The sequence below is a fragment of the Physella acuta genome, unplaced genomic scaffold (assembly GCF_028476545.2).
Source record: "Physella acuta isolate Inbredline_101_S28 unplaced genomic scaffold, ASM2847654v3 ptg000480l, whole genome shotgun sequence".
Lineage (NCBI taxonomy): Eukaryota > Metazoa > Mollusca > Gastropoda > Physidae > Physella > Physella acuta.
This window is the reverse complement of record NW_026731999.1, coordinates 111847-133561: the sequence shown is the minus strand read 5'-3', so window position 1 is coordinate 133561 and position 21715 is coordinate 111847. Positions and strand designations below refer to the sequence as shown.

The window sequence follows — 21715 nt, the reverse complement described above, 5'->3', positions numbered from 1 at the left end:
TATTCCAAACTTCCAATAAAGACAAAATACAAAGTGATGAGCGCATATTTTATTAGACGAAAAACATGATTTTTTTTCCAGTGATTTCTCCACAATAGAATTTTATTTCCAACCACCTAATCCAGTCACTTTACTGCACACTTGACATATTGCACATTTTTAAGCTTCTATCAAAATTTTGGTTAAAAATCATGTAAAAAAATCACTTGGCTGTTAACTTGTGCAATTTATTTTCCTAAGCTGCGCAAATTTAGTGATAATTATTAACACTGAATGCGCAAAAACTTCAACAAAACATCTTTCTCAATAGGCTGTGGGTGTTAGAATTAAAAGAAAAACATCCAAATATTGCAGCCAACAAGTATATTTATCCTACACATGCTAAATAATTGATGAGGCTGATAAATGAAAAGGGTATATATAATTCTTATAATATATTAAAACAACATGAACATCACAAGCTGGCCTTCTGTACATAAGCAAGACAATAGCACAATTATATGTATAGAATATTATTTATTATTTACATAAACTAAGTGAAAATGTTTTGAAAAAAAAAATCAACCATTACTTTTACAAAATGAACACTAACAAAAGCTAAAGAAGTGGAAAAATAATGTAACTGAAGGAAAGGAAAATGTCACCTGAACTGGAAAGCAAGTAATGGTATTGTACTTTATTGGCCCCTGTAACAAGTTCAAGTGAATACCTTTACCTGACTTTCAGTACAAGCCTGCTTACAGAAGACCTTTTTCAACAAGTGGTCAATTTTCAACTAATATTTATAAACGTGACAGTGATTTCCAAATACCATACAAGTACCAATTTCTACTTTTTAAAATCAATATACAAAAATGTTTCTCAGAAGTTACAATGCAGGAAATTTTAAGTATAAAATGCTGGTTTTTTATTTTAAATTATTTTTAAATTACTGAAAGATAAATAGAAATAATAAGAAAAAAAAAGAATCACAGAAGTTATCAATGTGGTGCTTGATGTGACTAGTAACACTTGTTACATCACTGAAACGACAACAAAATCTAATCTACAGGAAATTATACGGTAAGCATTGAAGAGGAAAACTTATTTGAAAGGTAGCTATTAGGGATTTTCATACAATAACTGTAATTTAAATAGCATAAAAAGTTAACATGCAAAACAAAAAATGCCTGATACTTACTTTTTCATATCAAGTTTACTTTTTAAAACCTCACCAAGGAAAGAGTTTAAATGTAAGCAATGGGAAGGCATAATATCTATATATTCTGAACACAATTTTGCATAACTGGTCATGCCCTAACTGAAAAGAACATTTCAATACAACCAGAACACAGAAATTATTAGATCCATAACGTTTTAAGAATGCTGCAAGCACTATAACTGTTAATTATCTTACTTGATGGAAGAATTGTCAACTAGTTTGCCTTGCATAAACTATTTTCCATTAAACTTGCTTCCATGCATAAAAAGGATTCAGCTTACAGCTAGACAACAAAGTAAAATTCAGCAGTTTTATTTTCTAACTGAAAGATTTTTAACATGCACAGTTAACAAAAAAAGAACCTGCCTAACATTTATAATTAACAAGACTCTGGACTTCAAATATACTAAAATGTGTAAAGTGGTTACACAAAATGCTACTCTTTTTTTAATTCAAATAAAAAATAGTTTTACTTGAAAAATAACTAAAACAGTGAATGGTTATGAAATAACTGAAAACAAAGGCAAGTAAGGCATAAGAAAGTCTCAAAAAGTGAAATAGTTTATATAAATGCTCAATTTTGCCATCTCCCAAAAAAGCTAAATCATCTTTATTAGTTGCTATGAATACAATGTGGTTACCATGCTATTTTGTGGGAAGCTAACATGCAACAGAAATAAATTACAAGTGGTTGAAACATACTTGACTAGCTGGACTGTTTACCTCAATGTTATAGACTGCCCTAGAATTATAATGACTATCAAATCATCAGTTGTTTATCAAGCTAGTTACAGTTGTGAAAAACTTTACTTTAAAAAAATCTGATTCACCTTTAAAATTACATTAACAAAAAAAGAAAGGTAAAAATAGAACACAAAATTCACATAAATGGCAACTGACCAGCATACCATAGAATTATATTAATTGACAAACTAAGAAGTTTTAAAAGCATGCCAAATATTTTCAATCTTAATTTACAAGCATTCAGACATAGATCAGACACTTAAAAAAAACCCTACCCTGATGCTTGAATTATTACAAAACAACATCAACAAATTAACTTGCATTGACTACAGTTACAAACCATCACCTATAACAGAAGTGTTGCTGAGCACAGGGAAATTAGCTAGGGAGTAGGAGGCTAAGTTACAACTGTGTAAGTACAACAATGTGATCCATGGTACATGTTTTCATTATCTTTATATATGCACTTTGTATAATTCTACTAGCATTTCAAAATAAAAATTATACATTTCCGCTAAACATCAGAATGGTGGCACTGATCTTTCAAAAAGCAGTTTTGAGTGAAAGGCATTATCAATGGTATGGTATTCTAGGTGAAACACTAAATAAATTATAAATATAGTGAGCAGATACAGATATGATATATTTTTAAAAGGATATGAAACAGTTTTGTTCTGATGATTGTGTCATATTTTGGTGACATTTTTCTATAGGTATTAAATAGGGGAGCTGAATGCTCAGGTTAGTTTATAATTTTAAAAATTTTGTAAATGTAAAACAGAAAAAAAAAATGGCGACACCAACAGCTTACACATAGCTGATCAGTTCAATAAACTGGGAAGATATGCAGTAAAAGTAACAGGTTGAACATAAAAATGGCTGGGTTTTTTTTATGTAACATGTTGATTCAGAGTGGCAGTGATATACCAACAGATGTTGCAAACTTTGCCACCAGTTTCTCAAACAGATGTACCGCTATCATTGTTTGTTGTTGCAGCCTGATGGAAGAGAATAAAATTGTTTACAAGAAAGAGTTAAGGTAACTGGAAATTGTATACAATTACAAAGTATGCACATAATCTCAGACATCAACACTATATTTTTTATTGTGTTAAAAAAAGGTTAATTCTTGGTATTTTTTGGTAATAGTGTTTTTAAATGTTAGATCAGTTCAGATTAAAAAAAAAAACCTTAAACATTTGACTTATATTGTCCAAGATTAGCATATATGTTGTTTTGGTGGAAGTAAAACCTTTTAGAAACATGGGGCAATATTTGTAAAGATGAAATCGAAAGGCCATTAGCCTTTAATGATAATGCAAGCATATTTTATGTTTGATATCTTTAGATACAATTACAATCTGGAAGTAAATTAATTTAATTCATCATATCCATTTCTTACTAAGAAACTATCAATAATAAAAAAAACAAAATGAACACACAGGTGAATTTAGTGATAGTCATATTAAAATATAATATGAACAGTAAAAAAAATAGGCAGCAAGGGACAGTTGGCATATATTTTATTAATATATGTATAGAGGAGGAAAACAGTTATACATTTCAATAAATATTTAAATTGTTTCCAAATTTAGAGAAGCAAAATATGTCTATAAATTTAACTGATATTCAAACAGTTTTAAACTTGTTGACTTTTTTCTTTAAGTTTGATAAGAAAACTGAGTTTGAATTCAGCTTTTCAATTACCTTTTACATAACAATGTAAATTAAAAATGATAAATATCATTCCAAAGGGGATATAAAGGAAAAGTGGCAGTTGTACTTAAGATAATAAACCAAGTAATATTTATTTTACAGCATGTACTTAGTACAAAAAACAAGATAAAATTCAAAACCATTGCCTACCTAACACCAAAAAACAATAGAAACCATTTTGAAATAAAGAAGGGGGTGAGCACTGTGATCTAACTAAGAACTTCAGTTTAAATCTGAGATACATATATTAGGTTCAAAGTTTAATGCAAAAATATATAAAATAAAGACTAAAAGTAGTGTTAATGATTAATTTTTATGAAGACTGCAGCTTTACTGCAATGAAAAAAATATATATAAATTGAGAACATATCCCAAAAACCTATGATAAAGTGTCAATTCTTTACTACGAATTCCCATGTAAATTTATTAATATCATTTTTTTAGAAAAATAAAAGCTATATTTAATTGTTAAAGACTAGTGGTGAAAGCAAGTTGACCTAACTCAATTATAATCAGACCTGCTAATATTTCCGATGACCCTATTTAAACAAAATGAAGAATTAGGGAGCTTTAAAATTAGGTGTATGCATGGGGACATAACTTAAATAATTAAAATTAAGAATATTCTGTTCTCAAATGTTTTTTGGTTAAGCTGACTTAAGTCAAAGGGTTAACAAGTTGGAATAAACTTTACATGACATTTATGTATGGATCAAAGTAGATAAGTGATTTATAAGCTCTTCAATACTGAACTTATCTGATTAATAAATAAAAATTCCTAAAGAAATTACCTTACAGATTAAATTTATTTATTATTAGACATGAAATTTAAAGTCTTTTCCTACCAGGTAAAGATACCTAATGAGAAAAATTATATGTCTTAGACAAATCATTCTTTTAGCATTACTGTTAAACTGTTATGGACCTGTAAACCTTAACTTGTGTCAAAAGCCCAGAAGGCTGACTGTTTTAAAATATTTCACTGATTGCAAGCTTCAAAAACTTAAGAGACAAAACTTAAAAGAGATGAATTCACAGCTACTACAAGTCACCTTCACCAGGAGCTAAGCTTTACTTACCAACAAGCCCAGTTGAGCCTGTATGATCATTGACAGAGGAAAAATATAAAAAAAACTTCATTTACATGCTTGGAAAAGAAATAACAAGCCAATTCAGAAATATAACAAGCCACAGGTAGAGGGGAAAAGCTACCTTTTGTCTCAATAATTGTACTATTTTTTTTTTACATTTTGTTTCCAACCCTTTATTTCAAGAGAAAATTTGAGAAAATCAAAATTAATATTGGTTATCACAATCTTCCTATGCTAATCTTGTACTTTCATATTTAATTGACTAAATCCTAAAAAAATTCTATTTTACATGGGAGGTAAATGATACAAGTTTGTCTAAACAGTTAAAAGAATGTGCTATTTTGTCAATGATAAATTACAAGGATAATTGACTATTTCAACTCATGTTAATTAGTATTCATATTAGTTTAACCCCCTTGGGATAGTAAATCAAAGTGAACAAACGCCCTCCAAAAAGTAAGTGTGGATCTTATTGATCACAACTCACCAATCGTTCACTGAGCTGTTTGTTGGTGGCCATCTCACGTTCTAGAAGTTTTTGTTTCTCAGAAAGCTTAACACGCAGCTACACATCATCCCAGCACATGCAACAATATCAAGGTGTTACCAAAACAAACCTACTAACTGATTAGGTATGTTATCCCTTGAGGAGGGGAGGGGGGGGGCGCAAAAAAGCGTTTGGTGTTTTAATTCATCCTTGTTTTTTGGTTTTCAATAGTTGTCCACAAGCAACCATCATTTGCCATGAAAATATGGCAGGGATTTCAAATCATAAACATATAAAGGCATCAACAGAATGCAAAACTGCTGGCTAAAATATGTGTAAAAAGCTGTGCTAAATCATAAAGCAATAATATAATACTCAAGTGATTCAATAGTAGTGAAATTTCCAATAAATAAAAATACAGTTAGTGTTTAGTGGCAATAATGAACATGGTGTGAATTTTCTCAAGAGAATTTAAAGAGAAAGCTCATGGCAGCAGTTAAGTTTAATGGTACATTGAGTATTGTGGAGTGAAAAAGCATGAAAGAATGTTAGTAAATTAAAAAAAAATAAACAACAAATGAAAGTGACTAGAGCAACATTTTCAAGCCAAACTAATACAACAACAAGCAGAATTTTTAAAGACACCGTGATATTACCTGCTCAATTTCTTCAGCTTCTGTTACTCCTGAGCTCTGGAAAAGTTCAATAAAATTTTATTGCATTGGCGAATATACAAGTACGGGCAAATTGCATTTAAAGAAACAAAAAATGTGTAAGAAGTTAATTTTACAACCAAGATTTTATATACACAAGCTAAACTTTAAAAAATAGTCATTTAAAAAAAATTCAAAACTAATATATGGGTCACTTACAACAGATTTAGAATCCAGGGATTCACGTAACTGTTTAACTAGCCCTTGCTCTTGTGCTAGAGCATCCTGTCCTGTCTTAATAATGCCGTTCAATTTAACTACATCCAAAGAAAGACCCTTGTTCTTTTTGCGTTCAGCTTCTAACTGGGTCCGCAATTCAGAAAGTTGCTAAAAAGGACAAAATAGGAAATATGTGCTCTGGAACAATGTATTCTAATAAATGATATAATTTAACTGTGAATTTTAAAAAACTAATAGAAATGAATTTTCTGATACTAACTTTTTCTAGCCCCTCTGTATCTGTACCTGAAACGTGGCTTTCTTTAAGTTGAGTAATCACCTGCAATAGCATTTTTTTCATTTGAATATATATATATATATAAAAGCATTAAAAACCTCTTATACTAATACCTATAAATATAACATTTATGTATTAAAAACATATTTGTCTGTACACATATTTTTCAAAACTTTTTACGAATAAACAAAATGTAAATATTTAGGCATCTCTCACAGTTTCTTTCTCCCTTGTGATGACAATTATTTTCTCTTGAGCTTCCCTCAGCTCCGTCTCTAGCTTCTCAACTCTCACTTGCATCTGATTTAAAAGAAAATATTTTTGTTTTAAAAATCTTACTATAAATAAATGTATTGTGATAATAGCTAACCTGCTTTTCACATGCTGATCCTACAATAGGGTTGAGGATTATTTTTTTCTGACATGAAAATGCAGAAAATAATTCTAGTATTTTAACTGTACTGTAAATCTGCATTATTTTCTTTTTTGGATTTAATTTGTTAATAAAAGTAAATTATAAATAGGACAAAGTAAGGTATGAATTATTCCTTTTGTGGGGAAAAAGATGGGTAATGTCAAGCACACAAAAATTGTTTACAGATGTGAGATTCTGATACAAAAATATCCTTTCAAATACAAAGGCCAAAACAAAAGGAAAACTAGAATACTATTTAAGCAATTTAAAAATCTGTTAGTATTTACTTAAAGCAAGTACATTTTAAATCCTGCAGCTAAAAAGCATGCAAAAGTACCAGATTTAGTAGTGTATTTTCAACTTTAAAAAAAAAAAACATGAACTTTACAAAATATGCTTTAAGTGAAAATTTTAAAACCTCAATTTCCAAAAAGAAACCCAATTATTTGGTATATATTTTACACACACATTTAATAAGCTTAAAGAAAAGTTATTTTGATTGATGTGGTATGCTTCATATTAGTTGCAAAATAAATCTTTTTGGGGTTTTAAGGAGGATAAATTCAACAGGGAAGGGTTAAAAATTCAGGCCATTTCTTAATTTGAAAACATTTTACAGTAGAGAAAAAAAGACCACAGTTTGTGTATATTGTTTAGTTTTATTTTTAAAGCTAGCCTTCTATTTTTGTTATTACAAATTTTAGTATTCCACTAAGGAAACTTTTAGAAAAGAAAATCTACATTGGTGAAGTAGCCTTTTATAACCTCTATCAGCAAAGAAAAGTAAAAAAAAATCTGGAGTATTTCACCATGAACATAAGCAATTAAACAGGAGTAATGAGAGGTGGTATTGCTTACTCATCCATCATTACCTCATCTACAATACTGTCAAGGCTTTTTTCAACACAGTGATATGCAAAGGACAAATCAGTTAGGTCCTATAATTAGCCGAGACACAGCATCATTTAAATGAAGCAAATAACACATTTTCAAGGATCTACAAGCACATACTAAGTGTTAGCTACAATATTTCATCCCACTATGTACAATTATACCAGAGAACTCAGTTCTAACAACTCTTTCAACCAATATAACAGGAAGTGATAATTTACTAAGATATTTAAGTGTATTTGTATAAAAATATGGAAGTACTTTCAAAACATCAAACAAGAATAAAGTCAGTACTTTAAGTAGTCAATAAACTACGCTATTCATTCTAAATATGGGTAAATTTACCTCTTGACTTCCCTGAGTTCCTAGTTGCTGTTTTAAACCAGAAAGTTGATCTTTTGTCTGAAAGTAACATTTGATACAATAATTGATAATGTCAATCACATTTGTTAAATGTAATGTTATATAAATACACACATTTAAAGCAATTTTGTTTTGGAAAAAATGCTTTAAACAGCATCACATTTTTAGAAACATTTTTTTTTTAAATTTAACTTCCTATTTAGCCTGTTTTGCTGATGTTTAAAGCTTTAACATAAAAACAATTTAAATATTGCCAGCATGATAAGCATACTGAAGATGTAGCATTTCAAACCCAGTACTAAATAAATTTTAAAAAATACAAAATGTTAAGCAGAAGAGGTTTGCTGGATAAAGACAACTAATAAAGGATAACAGGGTATGTGATGTATAGAAATATACTGTGGTTGCTGGTGAATTTTATGCATTAATTATCAAACCAGCTAAACTAAAGCAATTTATCAATTATGTTAGATAAGGAATGTAAACAAAAAGAGAATAGATATTAAAAAATTAATTGTTTGCAAAAAATTGACCTTTCTTGTTAAGTTTGAGCAAAGATTCAATTTGGTTTAAAATTACGAGGTGGTGTTGTGGTCTGTAATTCTTGATTCTGTAATGTTTGATTATGCTATTTTTCCAAGTCTTCCAAGTTTTTGTGTGGTTTCAATACAAACTAGCAGGAAAATACTCAAAAAGCTTATTAGGCTCATCGAATTGGAAATTCAGAACATAAAATTTTCTGCAAATGAATCGCATTTTACTTGCTAAATTTGTTTAACAATATGAAGGAAGCTGTCATGGTAACAGTTGTATTTCAGATTAGCTGTAATACCAAATATAAATTGTGTGGTTTAAAGAGAGTCCTGCCCACATAGAGTTAGTGGGATTAAACAACAGCATGAGAACCATGTACCTGTGTAAGCTCAGACTGAGCTGCTGTCAACTTGCCCTGCCATACTTTTTCCTCTGAAGCTACATTTTTCTCTAATTCTGTTAAACTATTTGCCTGTAATAATGGACACATCAATGACAGTAATTTCCAGATCCAAATACAAATAAAGAGGATGGATTAAAGAAATAGAAGATCCATATTAGTATTTTTTTAAAAAGATAAATATTTGTTTAAAAAATATAAAACAAAAACTATTATTGCCCAAGAATTGTTTTAAATGGAAATAATTCAATCCCTTTCAACAGTAACAGAAATGTTTGCTTTCCAAATATAAATACAACTAGATCTACAAGATTATCAGGGAAAGTACAGTGGTAAAAGGAGTCACCACATTAGTAAATAGTTCAAAGCACAAAAATACTTAATTAAAAAATGCATGGATTTCAATTTTTTTTTAGAAAAACCAAACCACCATCAGATAAACATGTAAATTTGCTACCTCAAACCTATTTCATCAGTTACTTTCTCATTAAAATTGTTCACACCAAATGTAAAAAACACAAGATTTATCTCTTCTAGTAATTTAAATACAAGCATATCTTCTATTATTTTTGTAACCAACACCAAATTAAGACATTTGAAGCAAAATGTTGTAATGATGAAATAGGTTGAACATGTCACCTTAAGCCCATATAAGCAATATTTTATAAGTACTTACAGTTCTAGATAATATTTGTCTATATTCTTCTATCTGAGACTTCTGTTGAGAAACTAATGTTTCTAATTCTTTTTCTTTTTTTGATGATGCTGCATCCTGTTACAACAGATTGTGTCAAATGCTGATGACTGGTAGTAATAACAATAAGCTTCCTAACTATTTATAGTGAGCAATTAAATAAGTGATTAAAACTGTGAGCAGCTGTCTTTACCATATTTAAGTCACCAACCATTGGTGAACCATTGTTCTTTAGGAAAATATCAGGTTAACACACACATTTTATGCACTCATAATTTTTGCATCCTATGTTTTACATCTATTAGTAATATTTCAGTGAAGATCATGAACTATTATGAGTTCACTGGATCAAGTATGAATATTAAAGCTTATACAAGGCAAATTCCTGATACAGGATTCATGCTCCCTTTTTAATAAAGCTTCCTTGCCTTTTTAAGGCTTAAATAATAAAAAATTTGATAAACACAAGAAAAGCAGAAATTCAAGGGTGATTTAAGATCTTTAAAAGAAAGTTAACTTTAATCTCTAAAATATTGCTTTAAAATTTTAGCTTTTCATCACCATATGCCTAGCTCTGAGTGTTACCCTCTTATTAAAAACAGAACAATTAATGCCACATGATTTTGTACAGAAAATAATGTCAGTAATTTGAAAGCTGTTAGTTTATATTTCTGTGATATTTTTTAATTAAAATTTGCAACCAAAACTTTTTTATAACTATTTTGGAATCCGCGAAACACTTCTAAATTCTATATTTATTTCTTATATTTAAGATTGTTTGGATATCCTGTAAGGCATATTTATTTAAAAGCTAAATACCTTTTGTGCTCCTGACAGAGCCTGCTTCAACTTTTCTTGCCATTTTTTCTCTTCAGCATCAATTGATTTTTCTAATTGATGCAACTTGTTTTCCTGAAAAAATAGCATTTAGTAAACATGAAGTATTAGGGTTAAGACTCTAAACCAGAGTATATAAATAAGGTTTTTCACAGCGATTTTCTAGTTTTAAAATGTATTTTATTTTACAGCTAAACTTTCATTAAAATTAAGTGATCAAAATACTTACTGTCTCAGAAACAATGTTTCGATAATGCTCTACATCTGTTAACAATTTATTGTTTTCTATCTGTAACGCTGAAATCTTTCCAGACTCATCCTGTTAAAAAATTAACAATTTATTTTAAATTAGAAAAATTTAATCAAAGAAAAATTATTTTTTCAAAGTCATATACTTATTGAAAATGTAGAAAACATTTGTCAATTTCAATTTTCCTAATCTTACATCTAACTTTTAAGTTTTTCTTAAAATAGACTTGGTGCAGCTTAAAGTCTGATAGGAAAATATAATGACTTACTGCTGATGTGGAAGATTGACTGGATTTCAATTGTAAAATTTCTGTTTCTAGTTTTTTTAATGTATCATTCTTTACATTCTGGAATAGTGAAATTATTCAGTCAGCAACTTTTTCTAAGCATTAGTTAAAATGACAATGTACACTGAAATATAAAAACCATCATGAATATTTTTAAAGCCCTAAAAAAAAAACTATTTTTAGTACATTATGTTATAAGAGGGCAATTTAATTAAACTAAGTGCACATTTTTAATTAGATTATACTTTTTGACTTACTACATCAGCAATTTGTTTCTCATATTCTTGCAACTGTAAAAGAGTTTTACTGTTTGTCACTTCCAGTTCTTTTAATCTGGTTTCTGCAGTACTCTGTAACAAAAACAATATTAAGCATAAGCACTGTCTAAATGCCAATTAGAAATTCCAACATAAATAAGTATTTCCCTTGTTTCAAATCCAAACATAAAATAAACTCGCAGCTGACTCTAGGCTTTCCTTTAACCTATCTACTTCTCTCTTTAATTGATTTTTCTCTTTTTCTAATGCAGATGTTTTAATATCATCTGATGACTAAATAAAAAATACAGTCAATACAAACTGGAATGCAATCCTTGATGTATCAGAATTCTCTAAGCTCAATGGTTTTATCAAAGAACCTCTAAAATATAAATTTGTTTTAAAATATCTAGGTTTAGTTTTTAACTACTGAAAGTTTTAAGAGATAAAAACATATGAATATTTAAACTTACATTTTGCTGAAGTTTTTTAACTGCCAGCTTTTCAAATGCAACAACCCAATCTTTATGAGACTAAAAAAAAAAGAAAACAAAATGTTTGTATTGAAAGTGCTGTTGTGAAACAGTTGTTAAATTTCTTGATACATATCTTTTTTTTAAATGATAAAAGCAATTACCAATTTGTCAGAAATTTGTACATCAGGGAATAATCGCTGAAATGCAGCTTTATCAAAGTTTTCAGCCTCAGTTACAGCAGTAGAGCTCAGCTCCTAAGATAAACGAAATATAAAATAAATGGTTTGCAATCAACAGTAAGTGCTTGTTGAAAATTAAATGTGAGAAGGTTTACAAATAATCAGTGTTTACATCCAACAGCTAGATAATGTTTGTGATTGTTAAAAATAAGCATTTAAAATAATAATCCTCAGATTGAAAAACAAAACTGAAAATCACAACAAAGCGGTTACATGAACAATAAGCTATAAGTTTTTTTTTTTTAGTTCAGCCAACTAATATATAGACATAAAGTATCAATAAGTATAATGGAGTAGCTGAAGGAAACTGCTTTGGTCAGTAATACTTCAGTAATTGAATTTCATGCTCAGCAGAATGCTGATAAATACTTCATTAATTGAATTTAAGGTTATTTAAAAGGGATTATAGGTTTTAAAGATGGATAAAAACTAAACAATATGAAGTGACATTTTATTTTTCCTTTCTTATTTTACTTCAAGGGAATATAAAATTAAAATTACTATGCAGTTGTGTAATGTAGTTAGAAAAATGTTTAAAAATTAGAATTTAAAGCCACAAAAATAAAGCTCTAAAATAAACATTTATTTTAAATATTAATGTTAGTAGGATTCAACTCATATCTTTAAAATCACAAAATTGAATGGCCCATACATATTCAAATATCACTGTATTAGTACTTAGCAAAATAAAATCATACAAGTCATTGTCACTGGTAGTTCAAATGGCTTGGAAAAATTGTTTTAAAAGCTGGTTATTATTAGTAAAAATCAAATGTACTACTTCATAGATTCAGAGTGTAACTTTTATCGAATAAAGAAATTAATGAGACTATATTACTACTGGTGTTTAAAGTTGTCACTAATGGAATATGAACTAAAAGCAACAGTTTAGGATGATTATTAGCTGACAAATATTAAAATTATGCTAATTAATTAACTTTTTTTTTGACAAATGTAAATGATAATTGTAGTTTATAAATAGCACCAAGTGAAACAGTAAAGAATGAATTATCGCAAGGAAATCAAATAACGTTTTAAATCTATCTCACCTGACTAATTTAACATTTATTTCCCATGGTGAAAATACCTAGATGGACAATGTCCATTCAGTTTTGTAATTGTCTAATTTTTCAGTTTAAAAAAAAGTCAGATGAAAATGTCAATTTATTTAACATTTTTCTTATAAGCTGAAAGATATTTTAAAACTACATTTTCTGTTAATGTAAGTGAGTAATTGCAACATAAACTTTGACGGTGTGATGAAATCACATCAAAACATATTCAATGTTGCAGTACACTTAGGTAGAAAGAACACAGTTTACTTTCTGCCTGCGTGTTTGTAGATGAAAAGGCATGAACAACACCATGAGGGTATGTAGATGGGATATTTACCCTAGCAGATTTCATAGCTTTATCTACTTTTTCTGCTGAGGATTTTTCAGCTTTTTCTAATGCTTCCATTGCTTTCCAATTCTTTTCTCGCAATTCCTGAAATTGCAAAGTATTAAACATAGTACACTTTGAAGCTATTGACAGTCTGTTTTCACAACTGTGAATTGGCCTCCAAGAGTTTAAGGATTTTAATATCTGAGCATTAAAACATTTAAGTCCATGTTAAAGTTATTTTTAAGGATAAATTTAAAATTTAGATCTTTTATTGATGAATGATGGTGGATGCTTAGCCTGAAGCAATTCTGTTACTTTTCTTGACTATTCAAAAGAAAAAGCACTAATTATTGTGTGTATAAAAAGCAAAGGATTTTATATAACCTGCTCAGACAATTCAGTAATGTACCCTAACCAAAGAAAGTATAAACAGAAATGACTTATCCACAAACCATTTAATATGCTAGCCAGTCTTTTTAAGAAGTTAATATACTGAAACTTTTCTCAGTGTTTAAGTCAGTAATAGTCACCTTCTGTATATTTTTACCAGAGAAGTTATTAAACTGCATACAACATGCTTTATAAGTATTTAGCAAAAATACATTAGCATCAGACAAGAAAGCACTTAGTTGCAGTGCTGCCTACCATAATAAACAGGTTTTCAGAGGGATTATTTTCTACAACATTAATTTGACAAATTATCACATAAGTAAATGGCACCAAATTATTTCAAAGCAATATTCTTTTTTATTGCGTGTTCACCTAATCAATTAAATTTTGTAGCAGACTTAAATAAATGACTTGGCAGTTATGACAGGCAGCAGCCTCCAACCATGCTTTGTGGAAAAAAAAATATGTGTCAATGCACAATCAGATTGTGAATTAATATCAGTGACATTTAATAATGGCAAATACCATGATGGTTCATCACACTAGAGCCTTAACTAGAAATCATCTTTCATAGCAGGCATGTTGATGTATATTAAGGCACATGAAACAAAGATGTACCTCTTAACAGAGCTCAATGTAGGCTAATGTATACCAATGGACCAGGAAATGAAGTTTATCACAAATAACCTAATTCAAAATAAATTACTACCTTTATTATTCAACATTTATTGTTATTAAATGGCACAGCTAAAATCTATAACTGTTTCTACAGAAATGTAAAACAGTCACCTGGTGTCAAAATCATTAAATTATGGAAAAAAGCTTTTAAGTACACAGCCATGTTAATGTCAATGTTAAAATTGCTTTCCGGATCAAACTAAAATCAAGAGTGATTAGATATGTGCCATGATGACACAAAGACTTAAAAAGTTAATTATGTTCATTGAATCTTGGTTTTTTGGTTCTTTTCTCTAGTAATTTTATATCTTTGAAACTTAAATGTACTAATACAATTTATTAATAAATGAGACTGGCAGCAGAGATCACTAAGTTTGCTACTGAGAGTACAAGCATCTACAGGAAATACATGGGTGTGGTAAAAGAATAAAAAGATACATCAGATGCAATCATTTCCAATTCAAAAAGAGGTTTAGCCACCATTTTTTTGTAAAAATGCCCATTTGCATAGTTTGAAAGCACGCTATGTTACCCTCAGGGGATTTTACTAAACAAAAACAAACAACTCACATTGTTTTTGGTTCTTTGTTGATTCAACTGTCCTTGTAGATCAGTAACTTCAGCATTTTTGTTATCTAGCTGAGTTTGAAGACTGGATGCCAGCTTTTTCTGACTCTCAAGGTTAGATAATAAATCGCTGATTTCTTTATTTTTATCTGTTAAGCTAAACAAAAAAAAGATAATAGAAAATTACTTTTGGCATTGTCAGGATTTACAAAGTACACCTGGCAGACTTCAAACAGATAATATGACTCCTTTTAAATTGAAAATTTCAAATTGGATGTTTTCTTACTTTAATAAAACATATGACAGGTAAAACAGCTGGAAAAATTATTTTAAGATATTACAACACACCGCTTTTAAAATCGATTTTATTGATGTATTGAATGATTTTATAAATTTTTCAGTACTCTCAAAAAACTTCAGGGCTGGAGCTTATTAATGCTTAATAATTTAGTTCAACTTAGAAAAAGGGAGAGATATTGGAACAATTTTAAAAAGACCAAGAAATAAATTTTATGCATACATGCGCTCATGTTCTTCAGATTGTTGAGATACACTAGGTCCATTTTCATGAATATCTCCATTAGATGCAGGAGCATTTTGAAGGCTTTCTCTTGCCAATTTATTTTCATCTGATAATGCTTTATTCTCTTGCTGTAAACGCTGAAAGAAATAGGTTGCACATGACTAACAGCAATTACTGTCACTATTTAAATTCTCTTTTATATTAGGAAAAAATCCTTTGATTTTAATATAAAAAAACTGCTTACTTTTATCTCTGAATCACTTTCACTAAGTCTTTTCGAAAGATCATCCAGCTGCTTCTCCAAGTTCTTCACATTACCTTCCAAGTCATAACGTTTGTGCTCAGATTCCTGTAATCAGATAAGTAGTAAAACTAAGCAAGCTGAAATGAATTAGAATTCAGAACTAAACTTTTCCAAAACTAACATGATCAAAAACAGGTTAAAATTCATGCAAAATGATCTAACCTGAAGCCTTGTCTCAACTTCTTTATTTGCATCTGCCTTTGTTAAGTGAGCTTCCAGCTCTTGCAGTTTGGTCTTCAGAACACTGCATTCACTTTGTGCTGTTGTCAATGCTGAATTAGCTTTTTGAAGATCAGAGATAAGGGATGAATTCTTGGCTTCAGTTCTTTTCAGTTCTAAGCTTATCTCATCAACTCTTTTGTTGATTACAGAATCAGTATCTTTCTGCAATAGTAATGATACATTCAGATAATTGAATAAAACCAAAACCAATAAGTTTTTTCTTGCAGACATAGGGTTTTATAGATCAGAAATTTTAAAATTTACATTTGTATTGGAAATACCATTTTGTACCCAGCATCTTTCTACAACAAGGCTAATTAAGTAAACAACAAAAAATAAATTCATATTATACCTGAGCAGATTCAAGCTTGCGGATTTTATCCTCATAAGTGGATATCTTAGATTCCAATGTTTTTTTAACAGCCTCATTAGACTGAATCTTGTTTTGGCTGTTGTTTAATTCCTTCTCCATACTTTTTATCTTTTCACCTAGACTTACAGTTTCTTTACTATAAGAAATAAGTAGAAATTATGCATTTAAAGTTGTAATAACCTAATACATAAACAATAAAAAATTGGATGGATAACTGAAGGATGTTTTCAGGATGAAAAGAAAATCTATTTATTTAGGATAAAACTTTGAATGAATGGTAATTTTAATTTATTAAATTTTGATTCAACAAGCTCATGTAATATGGTGCTTCATTTTTTTTATAGTAACCAATGAAAGTTTCAAAACATTTATTAAAAAACTGCTAAAAAAATATTTTTTACCTCTTTTGAGTCAATGCATCTTGCAAAACTTTATTTTCCTAAAGAAAGAAAATAAACCGTTAGCCTATATCTTAACAATTCACAATAAACTGAATCTATTGAAGATACATTTTGTGCACAATACTACAATTTTTAAAAAAGGGAGTGGTTAGTTTTGATATAGAAAATCACAAGTTCATAAATTGGCCCTACACAAAGTCTCTGATGGGTGGCTTAAGCCTGAAAAAGTCAACATGGCTGATACACAGGCCACACAATCCCTTGATAAATATCAAACACTGCTTCATATATACATACAACTTTTAGGACATTGTTTTAAAGAAATAATTTTTTCCTTTTAGTGCCCAAGACATGAGAGGCAGATGGAATCAGAGTTTATCTGTTTCAATGACCATGACATAAGTGGGATAGTGTGGTCAGCACTATGCCCCTGATAAATCAGAGAGCTAAATTAGAGTTGGGTGTACTCAAGAAATACTTTTTTTTAAAAATGTATACCTCTAAGACTTTCTGAGATGAGGATTTGTCACCACTCTGCTCCAGCTGGCGGATCCTAGTTTGCAGATTGCTGGTTTCAACAACATGCTGCTCCTGTGAGTGCTTCATTCGCTGTTGAAGAGCATCAACTTCAGCTTTATTTTTACTGATAACTTCTTGAAATTTCTTTTCCAGTGCAGAGAATTTAGTTTTCTCTGAGGTAATCTCATTCTTAAGATCCCGCAAACGTGAGTTGGCAGATGCTGTTTGAAGTTGTTCTGAAAAAATTTCAAACATTATTAAAATTAGCCATGTTTGAAAATAATGTATTAAAAAAAAACAAATTAACTGTAAAAACTAGTAGCTGTAGAGTATTTACCTTCCTGTAGAGCTTTTTCTTTTTCTTCTAGCTGTTTCTTCAGTAATGAAAGAGGATCTCCTTTTTGACTTTTCTATGGACAATAAATAAGTCAATATTTTAAACAAAATAAAATCTTAAATAATAAAATTCATTTTCTTCCCTCTTTTAAAAATTCCAGCAGTAAAAACATGTTAAGGTATTTGTGGAGAAAAGAAAGTATAGCAACATACCTTGTTCCAAGATTCTGATACAGCAGGGCTGGGTGTTAAACCTTGCCTATTGAGAAGAATATCAATCAATGTCTGAACCTCACTATCAGATAGTTTTGCAGATTTCACTGAAGATATTAGTTTTGATCCATTTACCTGTGCCTCTTCTGGAAAAAAAAATATATAATATTTAAAAACTACAGTGATCTAAAACTATTTAAGTAACAACAATTCAGAATGTTCACACACTAGCTAGATGCTTGCCACCAGGTCACCTTTTTGAATTGTGAGGTTCTAAGTGCTGCAATTTTATATTCGAACCATAGTTTAATTTTGTAGGTGTTATGCACCTGATTATTAAGCTTTTTTTCTTTCTTAATACATAATCAATCAATTAACATCTGGTGATTTTAACAGACTCAATTTTTTCCATTTTAACAGACTTACAAACAAGGCATTTTAAAAGCCAACCACACCACATTTTCCAACAGCTGTTGCATAAACTAATACAATCAATAACAGCTGTATAAAATTCATCTCTAATTTTAAAAATTAAGTTTTAGTTTATTAATTATTTTTTTTACTGTTCCCTGTTGTGCAGGGTGTTTTGACAAGGTAGATAGAAAGGAAGTATTTTAACTAAAGTGTTTTTAAAAATACAATACCTATATTGGCCTTCTGCTTGCTAGAACGCTTTTCTGGATCTTCAATTTGAATTTTTGACTTTTCTTCAATCTTCTCAACCTTTTTGGGAGGCAAATTCTCTTTCTCTTTTACTTCTTGACGAGAAATTATTTCTTTTACACTTGTTTCAGTGTGAACAGCTTTAACTTTTTCAATCTTTTCAATAACTATTTTCTCATGGCTTTTCTTCAACTCCAGTTCATCTTTAGGAACAATGGACTTATGATGGACTTCCACAGTTTTCTCCACAACTGGTGTTACTTCACCTTTATTATGAAGAATAGGTTTCACACTCTTCTCCTTCTTCCCTCTTTGGCGAACACCAGCATTGAGTCCTAGAGACTCAGTAGGTTCAATAATCTCTGGTTCTATTTCTAAATTTACCATTTTTTGTTCCACTTTGGACTCAGGTTCATTGACCTGAGCTGCTTTTTCTTTAACCTTTTCTTTTCCCTTCTTGTATTTTTTTTTCTGCTGTTCCCTTTCAGCTTTCTTTTCCGCTTTTGCCTTTTCCCTCTCTTCCTCTTGCCGGCGTCTTTGTTCTTCCATGACTTCTTCAAATGTTTTTTCACGCATAGAAACTGCAGAAATGCAGTAAATCAGCAAAGCTGATATTATGAATGCAGCAATGCCGATAAGGATAGTAATTAACTCCATCTTGAAATCAAATACCAATCTGCCACTCCAAAATCACACCCAAGCTTTATTTTTTAAAGCACAATAGATGTAATACCACTTTTTGAATAGGCCTATATATTATTTTTGCTGATTCCTGGCAATCATACCCATGGAAATTATTATTCAGACCTGAAATTTATCATTTTGTAAAAGTTAGGCATTTTAAAAAAAAAATATTATTTACCCAAAAACTAAAGGGTATCTCTAACTCTAGTAGTCTAAGTAGGCAGGCATGTAAGGCCTAGTAATTAAATATAAATAGGCCTAGACCAAGATATTTCTATAGTTTTTATCAAAACATAAATTGAATTTAATAAACCAGTTCGGGCCTAATAGGCTTAAATAAATATAATAAAAGATTTAAAAACAAGTAGGCCTAATCAAGAAATTGTTAAGTATATGCCTTGGTCTTGTTTTAGAGGTTTTTTTTCAATACATTTTAAAGGCTAGAAACAAAAAATTGGTTTCTAAATAGAAATATAGCCTACCTAGTTCCTAATATATTTAAAATATGTAGCCTATAACTATAGCGCCCTGCCTATACTATAGGCCTAACTGTAGCAGTAGGTAATTTATTTTAACAATAATTTTTAAGCCTTAGTCTTTAAATTTTTAAGTCATATGTCTACAAAGACTGAGATTCAAAGAAAAAAAAAAGATTGATGTGATTCAAACCACGCCCTAAGCTGTGACTTAGATAACAATTGACATAAGTCATAAGTAAGAAGACATGGATCTGTCCAAAACAATTTTTTAATAAACAATGGCCCATTGAACTAGGATTCTAGATATAGATCTATGAATGAATTGAATGATGTAGATCTGATCTAGAATAGATAATGTAGATACTATTATTACTAGACTCTAGGCCTATATGACATGTCTTATGATTATCCATAGGCCTATTATTTTTTATTTATTATGTAATGTAGACATCTCTAGCTAGTAGCTAGACTCCAAAGTAGAATGAAGAATTTATTTTATGGGCCTACGTCTTGCTTTACTAATTAATATTATATTATTAACTAGATTCTAGATCTAGAAAATATCTAGATAGTACATAGAAATTAGCTACTCGAGAGCCTAGTAACTCTGCCCACTATCTTTGATACTGAATAACTGGACTAGGCCCCTAGTAAAGAGCTGTAGATCTATTAGTCTATATACTATATGATACTGACGACTGCACTATCACTTTCAGCAGTTTCAGCTCAGCCAAAACCGTACCTCTCATTAAAATAGAATAGGAATATGAGTCATTTCTATGATTGGACTGTCTACATCTATCATCACCAGCTTACTTATTTTTTAAAAATAGTTTACCAACAATAATATATCGATATTTACCATGATGTGTAACACATAAGAATTGCAGACTCGTCAACGTGGAAAAGGTTGATGCCACTAGACGAGGTTAGAACTATCAATTTTTGTTGCTAAAAATAAATCGCTCTGTAAGCCTATATGATTTTTACTCCCGGTGTGAATAAGCCTTTATATTCTGATTGGTCCATAACAGTTAATAGTAATTCTCTTTGCCACGCATCCTCCCTGCCACGTGAATAATCAAAACCCATTCGAATAGCCCATATGGTAGATAAAAAATATGTGTATTTGCAGACTTTAACTCAAAATTTGTATACAGTTATCAATTGAACGTTGAATACTAACATCGAGCATTTATTCTCATATTTTGGACTAAAGCTATTTACTCCTTGGTATGCGCCATCTACATCCTGGTTGCTCTTAACTTTTGTTTGATTAGGCCTAGACCAGGACCGGCCTGATTATGTAAGGGTCTACTTGGGAAAATAATTATTTTTTTTTGTGCCCCAAAAATCTACAATCTATTTTTTTTTTCCATATTCTTGCTATTGGTGAGACTTTTTAAAAGATACCCATCTGTCATTTTCATACCACCAGTGCAAGCAACTATCTATTCTATATCTACTGAGTTCAGGCAACGACAAAGCAAAAATAGCCCAAAAATAGTCTTTGACCTCGCCCATTCCATTAGTAATAGATCTAGTCCATTTACTTAGTGGGTGTCCAATAAGGTCTTAAAGCGTGTTGGAAAAGGGAAAGAGTTCATACTTCATGAGCTGTGTGTGGGGAGAGGGTGTTTAGAATAGTTTGATGTTTTATATACTTTTATAGCCTATGTGTAGAACGTTTCTAATTAAGTGAAAATCCGTCTGATGAACTATAGTCTGTGGTTGAATTAGTTGGGTCTGGGATCAGTGTTTCTTCCAGACTTTTTTCTCCGGGGGGGGGGGGGGGGCACTTGAAATTTTCGGGGGGGGGGGGGGGCGGTAGACTTTCTTTGGGGGGGGGGGGGGGCGGACACTGTTAAAAGTATATATTTTCTATATAAATTATATAAATTTCGTTCGAGGGGGGGGGGGGGGGCG

General features: G+C 30.2%; 1 protein-coding gene across 13 annotated transcripts; it reads right to left on the bottom strand.

The window, feature by feature from the left end:
• Positions 1-34: 34 nt before the first annotated feature.
• Positions 35-20795, bottom strand: LOC131944079 (ribosome-binding protein 1). 13 transcript variants are annotated; one of them, XR_009386992.1, is made up of 31 exons: positions 20652-20795; positions 18608-19433; positions 17964-18109; positions 17752-17824; positions 17394-17650; positions 16896-16933; positions 16474-16630; positions 16062-16283; positions 15840-15944; positions 15593-15732; positions 15076-15229; positions 13444-13539; positions 11974-12066; positions 11810-11869; positions 11337-11429; positions 11062-11139; positions 10773-10862; positions 10526-10618; positions 9689-9784; positions 8992-9084; positions 8061-8117; positions 7697-7762; positions 6626-6709; positions 6392-6451; positions 6112-6279; positions 5896-5931; positions 5240-5317; positions 4874-4923; positions 4741-4758; positions 4180-4200; positions 35-2943 (listed from the first exon to the last, which is right to left on the bottom strand). XR_009386992.1 is itself a non-coding variant. In XM_059304578.1 (30 exons), exons 2-28 carry the CDS (start codon positions 19281-19283, stop codon positions 4894-4896), a joined length of 3339 nt encoding a protein of 1112 aa, XP_059160561.1. In that variant the 5' UTR covers positions 19284-19433; positions 20652-20795; the 3' UTR covers positions 35-2943; positions 4741-4758; positions 4874-4893. The 13 variants fall into 13 exon arrangements, 12 of the variants coding, with proteins under 12 accessions (XP_059160561.1, XP_059160558.1, XP_059160560.1 ...); XM_059304578.1 differs by lacking the exon at positions 4180-4200; XM_059304575.1 differs by lacking the exon at positions 4874-4923.
• Positions 20796-21715: the final 920 nt, after the last annotated feature.

Excerpts from the sequence above, each read along its gene's own strand:
- LOC131944079 (XM_059304572.1), bottom strand. The coding sequence starts at position 19,283 with ATGGAGTTAATTACTATCCTTATCGGCATTGCTGCATTCATAATATCA. Across the intron at positions 17,825-17,963 it reads TATCAGAATCTTGGAACAAG|AAAAGTCAAAAAGGAGATCC; the intron begins GTATGTTGCTAT and ends TATTGTCCATAG. Across the intron at positions 11,430-11,809 it reads TTAAAAAACTTCAGCAAAAT|AGTACTGCAGAAACCAGATT; the intron begins GTAAGTTTAAAT and ends TTTTTGTTACAG.